At 43.3% G+C, this 18,794-nt stretch overlaps 3 protein-coding genes across 4 annotated transcripts; all 3 read right to left on the bottom strand.

Moving 5' to 3' along the window:
- Positions 1 to 17: 17 nt before the first annotated feature.
- Positions 18 to 9,416, bottom strand: slc7a14b (solute carrier family 7 member 14b). Of its 2 annotated transcripts, XM_058642862.1 has the most exons (10): positions 9,312 to 9,416; positions 7,155 to 7,219; positions 6,659 to 6,764; positions 5,323 to 5,730; positions 4,411 to 4,647; positions 4,042 to 4,259; positions 3,814 to 3,960; positions 3,520 to 3,728; positions 2,456 to 3,228; positions 18 to 1,287 (listed from the first exon to the last, which is right to left on the bottom strand). In XM_058642862.1, exons 4-10 carry the CDS (start codon positions 5,621 to 5,623, stop codon positions 926 to 928), a joined length of 2,247 nt encoding a protein of 748 aa, XP_058498845.1. In that variant the 5' UTR covers positions 5,624 to 5,730; positions 6,659 to 6,764; positions 7,155 to 7,219; positions 9,312 to 9,416; the 3' UTR covers positions 18 to 925. The 2 variants fall into 2 exon arrangements, with proteins under 2 accessions (XP_058498845.1, XP_058498836.1); XM_058642853.1 differs by lacking the exon at positions 9,312 to 9,416 and having other exon boundaries at positions 7,155 to 9,284.
- Positions 9,367 to 11,273, bottom strand: rpl22l1 (ribosomal protein L22-like 1). The gene is made up of 4 exons (XM_058642888.1): positions 11,180 to 11,273; positions 10,388 to 10,510; positions 9,670 to 9,791; positions 9,367 to 9,582 (listed from the first exon to the last, which is right to left on the bottom strand). Exons 1-4 carry the CDS (start codon positions 11,186 to 11,188, stop codon positions 9,438 to 9,440), a joined length of 399 nt encoding a protein of 132 aa, XP_058498871.1. The 5' UTR covers positions 11,189 to 11,273; the 3' UTR covers positions 9,367 to 9,437.
- A 1,211-nt stretch (positions 11,274 to 12,484) lies between these two features.
- Positions 12,485 to 18,074, bottom strand: LOC131469776 (eukaryotic translation initiation factor 5A-1-like). Its single transcript, XM_058645100.1, has 5 exons — positions 17,982 to 18,074; positions 16,145 to 16,332; positions 15,281 to 15,385; positions 14,008 to 14,139; positions 12,485 to 13,521 (listed from the first exon to the last, which is right to left on the bottom strand). The coding sequence occupies exons 2-5, from the start codon at positions 16,310 to 16,312 to the stop codon at positions 13,459 to 13,461; spliced, it is 468 nt and encodes a 155-aa protein (XP_058501083.1). The 5' UTR covers positions 16,313 to 16,332; positions 17,982 to 18,074; the 3' UTR covers positions 12,485 to 13,458.
- Between the last annotated feature and the right edge of the window lie 720 nt (positions 18,075 to 18,794).

The following is an 18,794-nucleotide window of genomic DNA, read 5'->3' as shown; positions in this document are numbered from 1 at the left end:
CATAATAAATCATTTTTCAATCATGAAGACATTTATTGACAAACAAGGTCGGCAGTCAACGTCACATTTTGTTGTGACAGAGCAAACACTCAAACACCATCGTAAATATCATTCACTCCAAAAAAGACAAAACAAAAACAAACAAAAACAACTCAAGAAGAAAAAATAACGTCATTATTCCTTTAAAAAAACAGGCTGCGGATCAATAATGTCCCAAAAAATAACGAAAATCCTACTGTACCTTTAAATCAGAAGACGGCTCTTTGCACAGCAGCCATTTTGTCACAGGTCACGGCGGCCATTTTGATACTGGTCACAGGATCAAGCAGGCGGATCACAGGAGTAACGTCGCGTTCCATTAACATCGGAAGTCAGAGCTGGGATTTACATCGTTGTCGCGGGGATGCTTAGGTGTTTCTGGCTAGCTATTGTGTATTGTTTACTAAAACCATGAACTCCCGCGAGACGTAGAAGCTAATATTCAAGAGTCGCCCCCTGGTGGCTAGCTGAGACACTTTTTCTTCACAACTGAAATTTTAAAAAACATCTATGATTTGGACTTAACGTCACTTTTACCACATTCCCAATGCCCTAGCTATCATTTATTCCATTAATTGGATCATTAAATCCATAAGGTGTCAAACTCGCGGTTCATGGGCTACTTTCCCGCACCCCACTTTATTCTTTTTAATTTATAGATTTATATCATAAATTTGTTTTTATCATAAACTATATATCGATCTATATTTAATCTAACTTTTATTTTGAAACTGATATAATTTCAAGTGTTTTATTTCCACATGATCTGCCCCCTACTGGCCAGACTGGACACTCCAGGTCATTTAAATGGCTGCTGCTCAAAGAGCCTCTTTAGCGTCTCGTGTGAAATCTGAAATAAGTCTTTGACGTGTTGGGAGGAGACACTTCAGTCGTCCTCGTCTCCCGCGTCAAAGCCGTGATTGGTCCTTCCTGTGGACCGGTCACCTCTGCTCGTAGACCGGCCTCCGGATCCGGACTGGTAGCCGTGCTGGTCGCCCCCGCTCTCCTCCGGCTCCTCATACTGGTCCCTCTGCTGGTGCTGGTAGTGGTAGCCCCTCTCCTCCGGGGCGGACCAGCCCTGGTACGGCGCCTCGTCCTGTTCCTGGGGGTAAAGGTCGTCGTCGGGGGAGAAGGTGTCGTCCAGGTGGTCGTCGTAGCGCTGGTAGGAGCTGGCCTGCGCCTGCTGCTCGCGGGCGCTCAGCTCCAGCGCGCTGTGCCACACCCCATAACAACCGTAGATCAACAAACCTGAGAGGTTAAAGGGACACTTCACTTTGTTTTATGTGTTTATGACATCTAAAAATATATATTTCACAGTTTGTCAACCTTTTCCTGATGGAAAATCAAATTTGTAATCTGCTCACTCTCCCACAACAAAGCCCATGGAGAAAATCAGTGATTTTAGCTTGCAGGGACACAGGAGCTGCTGGTCTACTGCTGCCTCGTGTGGTCACTTTGTGTCACTGAGGTAAATCTGAACATAAATGAAGGACTGTAAATGCTGAAAAGACAAACTAAGACATTTCAACTTAGTGATGGAGGCAGCAGTGGATCAACAACTCCTGTGTGTGTGTGTGTGTGTGTGAGACGTTAAATCACTGATTTTCTCTATGGGGTTTGGTGTGAGTGGTGAACATGTTCCTGAGATATCGCAGACTCCTGTCAGAGCTGGTGTCTAACTACCAGGCACATCAATGAATACGGTGGCAGCATCTCATTCAAAGTGTTTGAACGTCGGGCAGGTGCAGACGTCACGCAGAGAAAGTGTCCACGTGGAGACACGTTATCAGCCGTCATCTGTTCACCAGGCTTCATGTGGTTTTACTTCACATGCAGGTGATCGTGATGTGGTTTCTGGTGCAGTAAAGACGGTGAAAACACTCTGCTGCTACTGTTTAGTGCTTACACTGAGGCACTATGATAGAGTTTGTTGACGATAACGCAGTCACCTTTATGTGAAGGATCCTGAAGAATAATCAACACAAACTAAAACCTTTTAAAGAGAGAGAAGAATCTCTGTAAACTGTTAAATATAAAAATTAAAGGGGTGATTAAAGTTAAGGTCAACTCAAGTCGGTCTCAAAGTTATCTTTAAGAACATGTTCATGTCTTTATCTCACTGTTAGTACAGGAAAAGGAAGTTTGTAAACCAGTCTCCCACACCTGTTCTTAAGACATCGTAGACTTAAGAAGACGTTGAGTTTTTGACTAAAATCAGTTTTTGATGATGTCCCAGTCAGGATAACCTGATCTATGTACAGGAAAAAAAAAGCATAGTAAAGTTTTTTTTTTCAAGTCAGTGACCTTGACCTTTGACCACTTAAATCTAACCACTTCATCCTTGTTTCCAAACACACATTTGTATTTGTGCCTCCAGACGTTCTTACACTACACAGACTGAGGGTATTTTACTCACCGATCAGGCACCAGATGGTGAATCTGGCCCAGGTGAGAGGAGATAGTTTGAGCATGAGGTAGCTGTTGACCAATATGGCCGCGGCGGGGACAAAGGGCACACACGGCGCCATGTAGGGAAGCTTCTGTGAGCTCTCCGGCTGCTGTATGATCACGATCAACAGCTTCACCATGGAACCTGCCATCGCCATGGCCAGCAGTCCTGAGAACCCCGCCTCCACCCAGGTGCCCTGCTCCACGCCGAATATCACGGTGGACCACAGGAGGAAGGACATGAAGAAGAGGAGGAGGGTGCAGTGGGTCACCGTACGACCGGTGGCCGGCGTGGGCCGCGCCGACGCGTCTGGCATCCCCAGCCGCAACCTCAGCGTGTAGTAGTGACCTCCCAGAAGTCTTTTCAGCAGCGAGGTGTGGCCCGTGTGGAAGTCAGAGTCGTCTCCTTCTCCATCAGTCCCGCCCCTGTGATAGGACGATGAGCCGTCCTCGTCAATCAGCATCTGGTCGTCTTTGGTGGCGACTCCGTCGTCCCGGGGCGCTGTGACGCCGTCCACCTCCACAGAGTTGACCTGGTGGGCGTCGGCGTGCTCGTCGGGCTGGTAGCGCAGTAAGAGGACACACACGCTGACCAGGGTGTAGGCCAGCAGCGTGCCGATGGACATCATCTCGATCAGGTCACGCAGGCTCACCAGCAGAGCGAGGACGCCGGCGAAGCTGCCCGAGACCACACACGCCACCGCAGGGGTGTGTGTGAGCGCCGACACGTGGGACAGGAACCTGCAGACGACAGGGGTCAAAGAGGGAGTTCAATCCATGAAAACATAGAAAAAATGGATTTTGAATACTTCTACTAAGGCTACGATATGTTTAAGAACACGTTCACGTCTTTATCTCACTGAAGTTCATAAACCACTCACTCTCACACACCAAACCCCAGAGAGAAAATCAATGATTTTAACATCACACACACAGGAGTTGTTCAAAGGCTTTTAAAATCCTTTGTTCAGATTTACTCCAGTGACACAGAGTGATGGGAGAGTGAGTGATGTCTCCCGTGTCTCCTCCCACCTGAACAGCAGACCATCTCGTGACATGGCGTAGATGACCCTTGGCATTGGGAACAGAGATCCCAGCAGAGACACGGTGAGTCCGGCGATGGCGCCGACAGCCACCGTGTACTTCCCCCACAGGAAGCCGTGGTCGGCGAACATCTCCATGAGAGGAGCTGAGCCGTCGATGAGGTTGTAGGGAACCATGAGCGTCAGGATCACGCTCACCTGTTCACACATGAAACGTGTCCTGAATGTTCCGCGTGACTGTAACCGATCAAACCACAGAGTCTAGAAAACGTCGCTCGCTCACCGACACGTAGGCGGTGAGACAAGTGACCAGCGAGGCGGTGATGGCGTACGGGATGGACGTGTTCGGGTCTTTCGCTTCCTCTCCCGTCGTCGCGATGATGTCGAAGCCGATGAAGGCGTAGAAACAGGTGGCGGCGCCTTTCATCACCTGCACACAGAACAACTCATCAACCACCTGCTCAAATTAAACCTCAATAACACCCGGAGCCACGGGGGGGCAGTGTCTCACCCCCGACCAGCCGTACGGCAGGAAGTCGCCGCCCTCCCAGTTGCTGATGGAGACGAAGAAAAGTCCGGCGATGACGGTGAACACCCACACGACCAGGTTGACCACGTTCAGGACGTTGTTGAAGCCGACCGAGTTTCGCACGCCGAGCGCGATGATGGCGGTCACCAGCAGAGCGATGAAGAGCGCCAGGACGTCCGGGTACGTGTCCTCACCTTTACCTGAGACGCCACAGCAGCAGGTGTGAGGGACAGAGGAGGACACAATCAAAGAGAGTGCTGTTAAAAAGTCAGAGAGTCAAGGCGACAGAGGAGGAAACAAACCAAGTCATGTTTGAGATGATGAATCAGCATTTTAAAACTTGGTACTGACCGAGTCCTCGGAGCGTGCCCAGGTGTGTGATCATGTAGCTGCTGATGCTGTGATTGGCCAGGGAGTCGAACATGCTGCTGAGGGCTGAGGCGCCCGCCGCCGTGCCGATCAGGTACTCCAGGATCAAGTTCCAGCCGATGAAGAACGCCACAAACTCCCCCACCGTCACGTAACTGTAGGTGTAGGCGGAGCCGGTGGTTTTGGGCACGCGGACGCCAAACTCTGCGTAGCACACGCCTTAAAGACAGCGTTCACACACGGAGATGAACGTGTGAATATGTGGAATTTCAAATTACAAACAGCTGACTATTATACTTTTTAATAAATAAGTCACAATTTCCTATATAAGTTAGCTTAGGGTGAGTTTAGCGATTTAACAAAAGGCTCATCTACTAAAATCTATGTCACCTTAAGTCGAAAATATCTCAAGAACATCTTTATCTCACTGTTAGAGAGACTTTCCAACTGGAAACAGAAGTTTGTAAACCACTCACTCTCCCACACCAAAGCCCATAGAGAAAATCAGTGATTTTAGCTCAAGGGGACACAGGCGCTGCTGGTCTACTACTGCCTCGTGTGGTCACTTCGTGTCACTGAAGTAAATCCAAATGCAGCATTTTTAAAGCTGAATTGACAAAATAAGACATTTGAACTTAGTGATGACAGACATCCCTAAGACAATTCCTGTGTGTGTGATGTTAAAATCACTGATTTTCTCTATGGGGTTTGGTGTGGGAGAGTGAGTGGTTTACAAACTTCAGTTTCCTGTCGGAAAAGTCTCTCTAACAGTGAGATAGAGACGTAAACGTGTCCTTAAAGATATCGTAGACTTACACTAACATAGATTTCAATAGGTTAGGCAAAAATCTTGACTTTTAAACTTTTATTTTCAAATGTACCACTTCATCTCACCTGACAGTATGGATGCCACGGCTGCGATGATAAACGACAAGATGACCCCGGGCCCAGCCATGGCCTTGGCGACCAGCCCGGCGACCACGTACATCCCCGTGCCGACGCAGCTGCCCACGCCGAGCGACACCAGGTCCACGGTGGTTAGGACCTTGGCCAGGCCGACCGGCGAGCCCTCGCCGAGCTCGGTGAGGTCGTCCGATTGGTGAGCCATGGAGCCCACGGGCTTGGTCCTCAGCAGGCGGCTGCACATGTTGAACCATGCGTCGCCCAGAGAGACACGGCCCAGCCACGCCGCCATCGCTACCACGGTTTTATCTCAGCAGGCTGTGTTTGGTGCGAGTGTCACTCCCTCCATCATCCGGTCATCCTCACCAGGAGCTTCTCTCTCTGCCGGAGTGTTCTGACCTGCAGCAGGAGTGTGACAGAGGAAGAGAGATGAAGAAACACCATCAGCTGTTCTCCTCACTCACTCGAGCGAGACTCTCTCTCTGAAACATTGATGAAGTCTGAGGATCCAGTTTCACAACGGAAACTAGAACTGAACCAGAGACTTTGAAGCGGCTTAGTATCTGTAAAGGAATCGTTCAGGTGGTTTTTATGGTGTGGTTTTATGAGGAGGGGACTGCGGTGCCCCCTGCTGCTGAGAACCAACATAAAACACGGAGGCTCCATGGTTGCGTTCCCAATTGGGAACTTGAAGCAACTCCACGAAACAAATGATTTCTCCATTCGACAGACGTTTTTGTGGCGGAAAATAAACTACTCACTCTACCACACCAAAGCCCATAGAGAAAATCAGTGATTTTAGCTCTTGGGGACACAGGAGCTGCTGCTCTACTGCTTCCTCATGTGGTCACTTTGTGCCACTGAAATAAATCTTAACTAATTATTTCAAACACCGAATTCATTAAAAGAAGACATTTGAAGTTAGTGATGGAGGCAGCAGTGGATCAACAACTCCTGTGTGTGTGATGTTAAAATCACTGATTTTCTCTATGGGCTTTGGTGTGGGAGAGTTAGTGGTTTACACACTTTAGTTGCCTAAAATAATTTTTTTTCTTTGCAAACTAAAGTGAACTGTCCCTTTAAAAGTGAAACATGCAGGAGGTTTAAAGATATTTGAAAGTTAACTCTGATTAAAAACTCTCTCTCCTGTTGAGCCTTAGTGTTGATCGCCGTCCTCAGTTAACGACGATGATGATGAAGATGACCATTCAGACCTGACATCACGTGACCTCATGTGATCAAATATTCAACACCTGAGACGCAACAGAGACAGGTGTGTGTTTGTGCGAGTGAGTAAGTGTCAGTGTGAGTGCGTGTGTGTTTTTACCTCTTTAGTGTGAACCTGCTTTAAAGCTGTAGTACGTAACTCTCAGCCTGTTTGTTCTCCATGAACAGAAACAAAGTGACATCATCTGTTTTTCTGTGTCCTTCATCTGCAAAACAGACAAAACTATCAGACCTGACTGAGGGAGTGTTTGTGTGTATACAGCAGCAGAGCAGGGAGACAATTAGCATTTTTCCCATCAGTAGATTTTAAATTTTTATGTGTGTTTTCACTTTACTGGCTCAGTGTTGCTGTTGTCTGTTTGTCTCACTTCCTGTGTGCGGCGTAGGAACCCTGTTTTACTGGGAAACCTTTGATCTTTAAGTTTTCTATTAAAAAAACTATTGAGTTTTCACTGAGAAGTTACAAAATCTCCCAAAATGTCTCCAAACACTGTTCATGTTCTAACGCATATAAATGTGTAAAGAGGTGCATTTCCACTGAAATGACCCATGAAAAAACCCTTGACCCCAAACGTTCACTTAAAGAACTGACTCACGACTTTTCTCTAGAGGGGCGGGGCTATGTGCTGAAGAACTCAGATTGGTTGAACACATTTTGTAGCTGCAACAATGAAAGAAGACGAAGAAAGATTAACTTTTCAAAGAGATGGAGCAAAAGAAAAGAACATAGGACAAGTGGACAGAGGACAAGGTCTAGGCTGAGGAGGTAGATCAGGAACGCGTTACATTCTGTTTTATGGACAAATGTAGGCCAAGAAAAAACCCTTGTGACCCTCCATCAAACACCGTATTTCTGTTTTTATATTATTAAATCATGTTTTTCCTTCACTGATGCTGAAACTAAAACATCTCCACACTGAAGGAAGTCGCTCTGTTTTACAGTGTGTGTTTATTACCAAGTGTAACTCGACACCTGAGCTCAGTTTACACACACACACACACACACACCTCACAGTTTCCCAGAGGCGTTTTTAAGAGTCAAACCTTCAAAATAAAAGCCCAAGTTCAGTAAAATCAGCTAAATATTTTGAATAAGATTTGAATATTAAAATGACAAAAAACAATACTTGTTTTCCTGCTTCAACCTGGGGTGAAAATGGTTTACTTATATTATATATTATACTTATATTATTTATTAATTTAGTTCCTTGTGAGCCTTATTGTACAGTATAAAATATGTATCCCTTAACCAGGACTTAAAAATTTACAAAACAAGCAATACTTCACTTTAATCAAGCATTTCTTAACCCTTATTAATGTTCCTTGTAGTGGGAAACAAATGTGTAGTATTTAATAAAGATTAATAAGGGTTAAGAAATGCTTGATTATAGATGATTAATCCGTATTTACAGTTATTGATAGAACAAAACTTTAAAATCTAATAAATCCAGGTTTAAAAGAACATCTGTTGTCCAAACCATCACCAGGACTGTGTGGACTTTAAAAAGCAGAATGGAGACACTGACTTTTGTGGCGTTTTGTCGTCGCAGAAGATTGAGTTTAAATCGTCGTCTGACAGAAAGAAAATCCAGTCACGTCAGCTGAGAATTCCTCAGACTGTGAGTTTTATACACAACAGATGAGCAAGTGGGACATCGTCCAACACACACAGTCCTGTACAGCTGTCTCAGTGAGGACACCCCTTAACTTAACCTTGACTATCACAACTCAGTGTCTAACCCTGAGCCTTTACCTCCGTCTCAGCAGAAAACCAGGTTTTAAACCTGGACACAAGTCCTTTAAAGTTGAGGACAAGATGTCCACATACACACAAAGAACAGCGATAGAGTAAAAAATCCTTTTCTGTTTAAGAGTATAAAGGTTTTTTTTTGTCTCCAGCCTGAAGACATTTAAACAGAAGAAAAATCATAAAAACTACTGGAGACAGTGTCATGTCCTCAGTGGGAAGAGGTCAAAACATCTTTTACAGCTATACATATATACACACAGTATTTATATACACACACACACACACACACACACAGTATATGGTCAAATGGTCCGTTTACAATAAAAACAATCCATTGAATCAGAAATGAATTGAAAAAACTCCCTCCACTATAAAATGATGTTGTGCACCACCTAGTGGTTACCATAAGGTTAACAGTGAGGAGGGCTCAGTGTATAATCAAGAATATTAAATCTTCATTTTTTCCCTCCAATTCATATCCGATCTGATGGCGTGTTTGTTTTTCATTTAATGGCGAGTTTAAAGTGACAGTCGGCCATTTTGTCTGTACAGATGTCCAGTGTGGACGATTCCACAAGGTCAGAAGAGTGAGATATATTCAGATTAGTCCAGTCTCATACTAAGACTTACATTTTAGGACTGTTCTTTCCTCCTGCAGTAAAACATTGACAGAAATCACTGATTATAAAAAATTTGATTAAGTGATTGTCAGCTATTTCAATCAACTAATCAGTCTATTTATACGCCTTCTTAAATGTAAATATTTTCTTTATTTCTTTGCTCCATAAAACAAAGAAATCATTAAAACTCAATCAGTGTGTGTGTGTGTGTGTGTGAACAAAACATCACCATATTCATTTCCAGGTTTGACAAACACTCAACATTTTCTGGACCAAACAACTAATAAATAAAGTTGTGGTTCATGAACACACGGGTAAATTTCACCCACACATTTAAAAGCAAAAACCAACACCAGTGAGTGAGTGATGTTTGTGTGACGTACCTGTCGCTCCTTTTTTCTAAATCATGGACCAAAATAAAAACCAGGACAGAAAAACTTCGTTTTTTCCACTTTTATTCTCTCGTCTCTCCGCACACACACAGAAACAGCCACCGGGTGTCGCTGTTTTCACTCGTCTGCCTCCGACTCCTCGTCGTCCTGACTGATCTGGAAGTAGCGCAGCTCGTATGTCTCCTTGTCCGACGCCACCACTCTCAGCCAGTCACGCAGGTTGTTCTTCTTCAGGTACTTTTTAGTCAAGTACTTCAGGTACCTGAGCAGAGAAGGAGGGGGAAAGAGCTACATCAATAGTGTTGCGTAAATTAAATTAACTTTAAATGAAATCACAGAGCTCTCAGACCTTTTTGAGAACTGCTTCTCCGACGTGACGTTGATCTTGTTCTTCATGCGGCCGACCTGGACGATGTTTCCCAGGTTCCCTGTCTTCCCGTTCACCTTAATCCTCTCCTTGAGGAAGATTTCCTATTGAACAGAGCAGAGTGACGCACTAGGGAAGAGAACCCTAGTAAATACGGAGCTAGGGAAGGAAGCCCTAGTCCAGACACACGGTTAGCTGCTTCACCAAAGAGCTCTGCAGTAACAGGGATAGTGTATGATTCTGTATTGGGTGGATGAGCGCCCCCTGATGTTGAGAATCCTCAAAACAAACATATCTGCCACAATCAGAGCATAACTTAACATGTTCATGTCTTTATCTCACTGTGAGACAGATTCTTCCAACAGGAAACTGAAGTTTATAAACCACTCACTCTCTCACACCAAACCCCAAAACCCCAACAACCCCTGTGATGTTAAAATCTCTCCATGGGGTTTGGTGTGGGATTTGTGAACATGTTCTTGAGATACCGGAGGCTTAAAATGACCGATTTTATTACAGGAGTCTTTTGTTGAGTGGTTGAAATCGGTTTTTCAAAACAGCAACGGTCACGTTTTCACTAATCAAGCACAACTACACTTTAAAAGAACACAAAATAGCCCCATTTCCTACTGCAACAGGTAACCTTTTCCCCACAGTAAACAACCTTGTTTACATCAATCCACAGCCACAGTAGACTTACAAAGTTGGCAGAGTCCAGGATCCCATCCTCGACAGGATGAGTCAGGTCTAAGGTGAACTTCCATGATGCTCCCTTTCTGGACTTCTTTCCTACAGTCGGCCTCTTCTGTTTGATGTGTTTAATCTGTGAAAGGAACACCAGACCCACCATTACTTTACACATGAACATAAATTATAAAATACAATAGAAACCGTAACATGTCAACAAATTTAAACATCAGTGAATACAAAATTCTATATAATCCATATTAGGCACACACACTGCACTAGTTTTTAATTCTTATTTAAAAACACGATTACATTAAAATGACACCATAACAAATGTAAAACATAAACGAATAAGAGTTAGAAAATGTAGTAACATACAGTCGTAGACGCTGCATTCTATTCAATAAAGGGCTGCTTTTAAATAAAGATTTCCTAAAGTTATCAAACCGTTAGCTTATAAAACGTGAAAATTATGCCGAACTGACTAATTACCACTATGGTTCACTTCGGCTAACATGCGAATAACATATTTACAGACGTCAGAGCAAAAACTAATGTTTATTTTAAAATATTATTTTTTCCTATGGAGTCGCGTCTCAGGTCAAACATATGAATGGAGCACGTGTAAGTGTAACGTGGCGTAAAACTCACGAGCTAACACTCATCAAAAGTCATTAAGGTTCACAAACACACTTGTACATTTGATTGTTTGATTATTAAATTGGTTAATCGTTGCGTAATTGACCAAAGCAACTACGCAAACGTTAAAAAACGAGTATTTTCGAGGGGAGCTCGATGGACTCACCGGCGCCATGTTGAGCGATCGGGAGGGAAAGGAGGAAGCGGATGTGACGCAAGCGTGACGTCAAACGTAGTGTACGTCTTTCCCATATTTGGTGGCACCGCCAGTGTGACGACGGCAGGAGGTAAAACACACACAAAAAGAGTAATTCCACACTTTTAAGTGGGAAATGACTCGATTTGACTAGTGAAAGTGTTTGTTGAAACGCAAGCAAAGATGTTTTAACCCAGAAAATCAGCGGATATGTTGATATCACACTTTAAAAACAAAGACATAAACAAACAAAACCTGAGAAATGATGATGATGCATGAATGTGTATCAGTTCAGTGTGTGTATGTGTTTGAGTCCAAAGGTCAGCCATAAGTGGGACACACACCTGCTGAGTCTGTTTAATCATTCACACACACACCCACTCTTTTGTCACCACAGCACAGAAGATAAAAACGATGAGCCATATAAAAGCAGACAGAGGCTGAATGAAAACATGAAACTTTGTTGTGTGTGTCACTGCTACACAGTGTCCATTTGATTCCAGTTTCCAGTGTTTATTCCTACTAAAAATGATTAAGTCATTTTTGATAATCACGTTTTAAACATAAAAAAAACTAATTGTGATTACAACAGAAAATACTGTATATAATTTGGTTCTATTTTTCCAACAAAATAATCTCAGTTTAGAGACGTTTTTTTTTTTTTTTTTTTCTAAGGTAAGATCATTCCTTTTCAGTTTTCCTGGATTTGGAGGGTGATTTTTCCTGGTTTTAATTTTCCTAAAGTTTTCCTTCTTCTAACCCAAACTTTTGTTCTTTAAAGATTTGTCTTTCCACTCATGAACCAAGTTGCCCCAACATAATCCTGTAGTGAGACAATATAATTAATAATCTTTTCATCAGTAACGTTTGTCCCGTTCAATAGCAACTTCCTGTCAACAGTTTCGACATGTCGGTGATCTCCCAATGTATAATCGTCCAATTGTGGTGACTGATGACGTCACAGAAGCATACCACATTTCAAGAAATCCTGTTAATTTTAATGTATATCAAAAGTGGAAAAAATTACCCATCATATCTCAGTCAAAAAGAGTTGGATTTGAAGTGTATTTGGTCCACATGTGCAAGATCAGACACCCCAATATATCCATTATCAGTTTTAGGTTCCACATAGATTGAACGGTTCAAGTAAAAATGCAAAGGTCTGTTTCACAGACCAAAGAAGCCATTAAACATGAGTGTTAGGATTTTTGTTCTGTTTTCACGCGTTCTCTGTAAATTTATTTAACTTTAGAAACAAAAGCAGACAGACGTGAATTTGCAGGGTTTTTTTTCTCCATTTTGTTTAATCATTTTTATTTTGTCATCTCCAGTCAGGTGACAAAGGCCACGAGTAAACAAAAACAGAAAACCAAAGAAAGAAAAATACTTTGCAACTCTTTGTTTTATAACCACCCTCTCCCTGAACCCGATAGAGTCCCTCAACAAGCCCTCACTGCACACCGCCCACGTCACCTCACACTCATGACTCACTACTAAATACAACTTTCTTTAAGTAGTTGGGGGAGGTGAGGAGGAGGTCAAAGGTTGGGGCCAAACCTCAAACTTTCTACAGAGCAAAGACTGAAGGGGAGGGACAAAGAAAATGAAGCTTGTTCCTGTTCAGACTGGGGTGTGTGGTGGGACATGATCGGGGTTTGAACCTCAAGTGCTTGTAAACTCTCGCCATCGCCAAAGAACTAGAGCGAAGGCTGGGGAAGCAAAATGGCTGCCAGTGGGACGATCTAAAACCAGGCTTAACTATCTACAGGGTCGACGCCCGCCCGCCCCCCCCCCCCCCAAAGCCCCTCCCTCTAAAAGGTTTTTAGACCTGCTATTTTCAATCTAAAGAATATAAAAAAATAATCATACAAAAGCCATCGACTCCCGTTGTTATTCCAACATTCAGGAATGTGACACTTTGAAGGCAAAAGGACGTGAATGAGCAGGAATGAGCGACTGATGAGAAACTTTTTGTTCCAAGTTTTTTTTATATAAAGTCGACTGTTGTCAACAGAAACTTGAGTGATGAGGCAGAAGGACAGCGCAGTCCTAACTGCAGCGGGAAGAAGAAACAAAAAAACAACTTCAATGATCATTATTATTATTATTGTTGTTAGAGAGAGAGAGAAAGAGAAATTACAACACAATGATTGACGTTGGCCAACGCTTTGGTGACAGGAACCAATGAGAATGCAAGAGACTGGGTTGTGGGTGGGGTGTGTTGCCCGGGGCAGCAACGTCTGTCGACTTTATTTGGGCAGAACCTTGGTGGCGACAGCGCACTCCTCGCCCATGGCAGAGAGCACGGTGACCTGCAGAGAGTCAGACGTCAAACATCAAGCATTGTGGGTTTAATTAAGATCTAAGCTTCTTAAAATAATAAAATCTGTCAGTTAAGTCTATGATATCTTTAACATGTTTGTTTTTATCTCACTGTTGGAAAGACTTTTCCAAGTTTGTAAAACCACTCCCTCTCCCACACCAAACCCCATAGTGATTTTAGCTTGTGGGGGACACAGGAGCTGCTGGTCTACTGCTGCCTCGTGTGGTCACTTTGTGTCACTGAGGTAAATGTGAGTGAGATACATTCAAGGCCGAAGTGACAAAAGTGACATTTGAACTAGTGATGGAGGCAGCAGTGGATCAACAACTCCTGTGTCCTGTGACGTTAAAATCACTTATTTTCTCTATGGGGTTTGGTCTGGGAGAGTGAGTGGTTTTACTAAATTTACAGTCGACCACAATTCCAGACACCAACCACACACCTGTTCAAATGTCAAGAACGTCACAACACTTACCGTGAACTCCTCACCGGCACCGAACTTGGCTTCGATTTCTTTACCAATGTCGTTTTCAGGGACACGCAGGTCCTCTCTGACATCGCCGTTGTCCGCCAACAAAGACATGTAGCTGTTATCGATGTTGATCAGCTGAGGAAACAAGACGCAATAAGTAATCATTGAAACCCTTTGTATTTTTAAGAAAAATCCTACATTTATTTTTGAATGGGAGCCAGACTAAAGAGTGAACGGTCACTTTATTCACAGCAGATAAAGCTTCATAAACGGACTAAGTCACTTGCTGGTTTTTCCAAAAAAAAAAAACACTTCCAGTAATGTGTCGGTGACAGACACAGCTGAAGTGAAGTGCAGACTTTGTACACAGCACCACAGTGACTTTAATTTCCTGCAGGTCTAAATTACTCCAAATACTGACGACAACATCAATGTTTTCCATCAATATTGGAGGTTTTCCCAAATCACTATGGTTTTCTTAAAAAGTCCAAGTTTCCCCTGAACGAAAAGTGAAGCTAGTTTATAGATTTTAACCAAAGTTGTAAGGGACGCTCAGTCGATGCAGTCAGTCATAGCCCTGCTGTGGATCAGCAGTAAGAACTATGATTAAATCAAACGTATCGAGCTCAGACTTCATGTGATTCAGCCTGTGGCGCTGGGATGTAAAGACCGGAGGGTGATGACAAAGGTCTGCCGAGACTTGACAACTTGATTCAACTCCTCAAATCAAACCACAGCACACAGTGAGTGAAGCCGAGCGCTCAGCAGTCAATCTCTGTAACTGTAGGGTTGACTCAACACTGCCCCCACAATTTCTGGTGGTATTGCTGTGTTGTTCCCCCCCCCATCATCTTAAGATACACCTGCTACGTACACAGCGTCAAAAGGCTTCGCCCGTCTCCACCTCTTGTGTACAGTATACGTGTTAAGTGTTACTTCGACTGTAAAACAGTGGTTAATTTACAGAGAGTTAACCGTGTTAAAGCCATTGCTGGCGTTTGTTCCCGTTGAGGCCCTTGAATAATCCGACATTAATGACGGGGCGCTTCAGATTTGAATCAACTTATTCAGTTTATGACCATCTACAGGTTATATCATCTGATATTGATAATTGTTTTAAGTACTTTGACACTGAACTTTTATGATACACTACATTTAATTTCTGCTGTTCCCTAAATGTCAGTGGCAGCAGCTGGACTGAGGTCACATGTCCTATCTAATTACTCACAGTGTGACACGTGTGTGAGAGACGTTTTCAGGACGACCTGCAGCATACCTGGTAGTCTAATCTTTTGATGGCTGGAACATCCATGTTGTGGGTGGAGGGGCACATGTCTTCATATTTCTTGTTGGTGAAGATATCGATACCAACCATGTTAACCTGCAGGACAAAGGTGGCTTTGCGTTAAAGTGCTGAAGAAAACCTGGAGAAGGGAGGAGAACAGTGTGTGTGGCAACAGGGTGCTCTGTAAAAATCACTACATAACAATTCATTTGAAATGTACAGATTTTTTTTTATAGACGTTTGACAGACTCTTTTATTCTTCCTGAGATCAAGCCACACAGGAGGTCAAAGTCCATGTGGGAGCACTCAGAGTGTTAGAAGATAAAGACTCCTGAGCAGTTGTACTGCAAACACATTAAACCAAGTGGCTCAGGCTACTCTGAAAGATCTTTGGAGCAGAAGCTGAGCTTCACTTGTAGCCAAGTACAATAACACAATATACTCACTGCATGACGGTGTTTTCCAACAGGAAACTGAAGTTTGTAAACCACTCACTCTCCCACACCAAAACCCATAGAGAAAATCAGTGATTTTAACATCACAGCACAGTTGTTGATCCAATGCTGCCTCCATCACTACGTTACAATGTCTTATTTTGTCACTTCAGCAGTGAAAATCCTTTGTTCACATTTATCTCAGTGACAAAGTGACCACACGAGGCAGCAGAGGACAAGCAGCTCCTGTGTCCCCATGAGCTAAAATCACTGATTTTCCTCTATGGACTTGGGTTTGTAAAACTCACTTTCCCACACCAAAGTTTCCTCTTGGAAAAGTCTGTCTAACAGTGACATAGAGACATAAACATCTAATGAAGACATTGTAGACTTAAGTTGCCGTACATTTCATCATTGTTACCTTAGCATGTCCATGCTTGCCGGTCTTGGAGGTTGACATCTCCACGATTTTGCAAGGGCGTCCCTTCAGCACCACGTGTCCGTTCTTGCGCAGAGCAGAGCACTGCATGGGGTAAGTGGAGGAGGCGCCAGACTCCACGGTCTGGAAGTCGATGTCATCATCTGCCATGGTGTGCTGCGTCAGGGGTGCTGCAGAGGACACACATGTTAAAATACACAAATAATCCTGTAAATAAACAAGGAATATATACAAAAAAAAAAAACTTGGTGCCCCATTTCAGTAAGCATAAACGGGTGATTTGTGTCACGGACGAGGTAAATACGAAGTGGATTCAAGATGGCTATCCTTTTTGTTTTATTCTGTTTCTTATAAAATACATAATATAATGGGTAAAATTACATATCGCATTTTACATTTAATACACTGGTATAGAGATTACGTCCTCACACACACCTGACAAATTATTTACCATTTTCACATATTGGAAGTGTACATTTATCTAAAATTTGTTTTATTGAAGTTTCATGTAGTTTTCTAAAACAAACATTTCTTTTAACTATTGGTTTAATTATTTCATATTGCACAATGATGATTAATTTTTAAATAACTTAATTACATTATCAACCAATTTCAGCTTTACAGATTCAAATATACATTTCACTTAATAACTATGACTAAAATTTAATAATCCTGCTTCATATTGTAAGAAAACATCAGTTTCGCAAACACGCATTTTTCTGTGGGGGTTATAATGAACATAAGTATCATTTCAATGTAAATACTTTTGGTTACATTTGAGCCGATAATTAATTTTCACTCAGAGCGGAGCATCTGCAGCCCTTACAGGGCCCCCACTCTGCGCTGCCTCCGTTGTGATATCGCAAGATTTCGACTGAATTAGTTGTCATTTTTACTATTTTGTCCCGCTGGATAACTTTTAGCCTAGTAAATTATACGTTTAAAACACCGAAAACTACTTGTATGTATGCTTACACGGACACTTAACCCGGTTTAGTACGAGGCGGCACGGTTACGAGTCTGTCAAACAAACCGGTTTAATTAATTAACGGACACAAGTACATTTAATTATTTATTTGTAACATTTAATTGTTTTTGTATTTTGTAGACGAAAATGGTCGCTTTTAACGGCGTTAGCAGTAATAAGTTAGCCGGCCTGTAGTTTTGTTAAGTGCAACAGCGCCAGATAACGGTACATGGTGCTAATTATGGTCTCGATAAGTTGACTTTAGGGTGGATTTTGTGATTTAAAACTGCTCAAGTTAAAGTAAGACAGCACTAAACCTATGTTGAACGGGACATAAAAAAGCCGCTAACGGCGAGCTGCCGCTTTATGAGCTGCGAACACGAGACCGTTATCTTAGCAAGCTAACCGTGCTAGCGGCGTCCATTCAGCTCCGTCCAAAATTATATCTAAAGATAGCCGCTGCGGGGCCTCGGCACCGTCTCCAAGTACCGTTATTTACCCGTTAGTTTGTACGGTGTATTAAATTGGAGCACCGGGAGGGAATTTAAGAGGCGCGGGGGGAAGTTAGTTAGTTCCCACTGACAAAAAAAAAAACAATGTCTGCTAGCGCGGAGAATGACAAGCGACTTCCACAGACCGCGCCGCAGACTCAGCCTAGTACCCACACCCTGCCCGTGCCCCGCCGCCGACTACATCCACCCGGCAAACACACCACCCCTACCCCGCGGGCTCCACCCAACAGCTCCCCCGGTCACCCAAGCACCTCCGAACCCACCGTGAGTTCGCCTAAAAGCCCGCTAATTCATCCGTTTGTCCCCGAAAGGGAAGCACCACGCGCCATGCCACACTTACCTTCCAAGAAAAAGAGGAGCGAGAATGCGCACGCGCGGTGAACTTCACTGCCGCAGCATCCGTCGGAAAAAAAAGACACGGGGGGAGGGAGGGGGCGGGGGGCGGAGTTCCGTTATGGCAGCCGAACAGAAAGGGATGCCATGCCTGAGGCGAACCTGGCAACTCTGCAGCGTCACATTTCCGCAACGTGGAGAAATAAAAGGAGTAAAGGAACAGGTGTAGCTCCCCATTCATATATACACTTTGTATTTATTAAAAAAATATAAATACACATAAAAGGAACATTTTTATTGTTATTTCCATGGGCACAACAGACTTAGCCAATAAAATATGCGTTATTTTAAGTCTACAACATCTTAAGAACACGTTCACGTCTTTATCTTACTGTTAAGACAGACTTTTCCAACAGGAAACTGAAGTTTGTAAACCGTTCACTCTCCCACACCAAACCCCATAGAAAAAATTGGTGATTTTCTCTATGCTGTCCTGATCAACAACTCCTGTAAAAATCAGTGATTTTAACATCATAGCACACAGGAGTTGTTGATCCTCTGCTGCCATCACTAAGTTCTAATGTCTTATTTTGTCAATTCTGTGTTTGAAATCCTTTTTTATCCAGATTTACCTCAGTGACACAAACTGACCACACGAGGCAGCAGTAAACCAAGGCAGCAGTGTGCCTGCAAGCTAAAAACACTGATTTTCTCTATAGGGTTTGGTGTGGGAGAGGGAGTGGTTTATAAACTTCAGTTTCCTGTTAAAAAAAAGTCTGTGTAACAGTGAGAAAAAGACAGGAACGCTTCACTTTCGCTT

The sequence above is a fragment of the Solea solea genome, chromosome 1 (genome assembly GCF_958295425.1).
Source record: "Solea solea chromosome 1, fSolSol10.1, whole genome shotgun sequence".
NCBI classification, from domain to species: domain Eukaryota; kingdom Metazoa; phylum Chordata; class Actinopteri; order Pleuronectiformes; family Soleidae; genus Solea; species Solea solea.
This window is presented reverse-complemented; position numbering and strand designations above follow the sequence as displayed.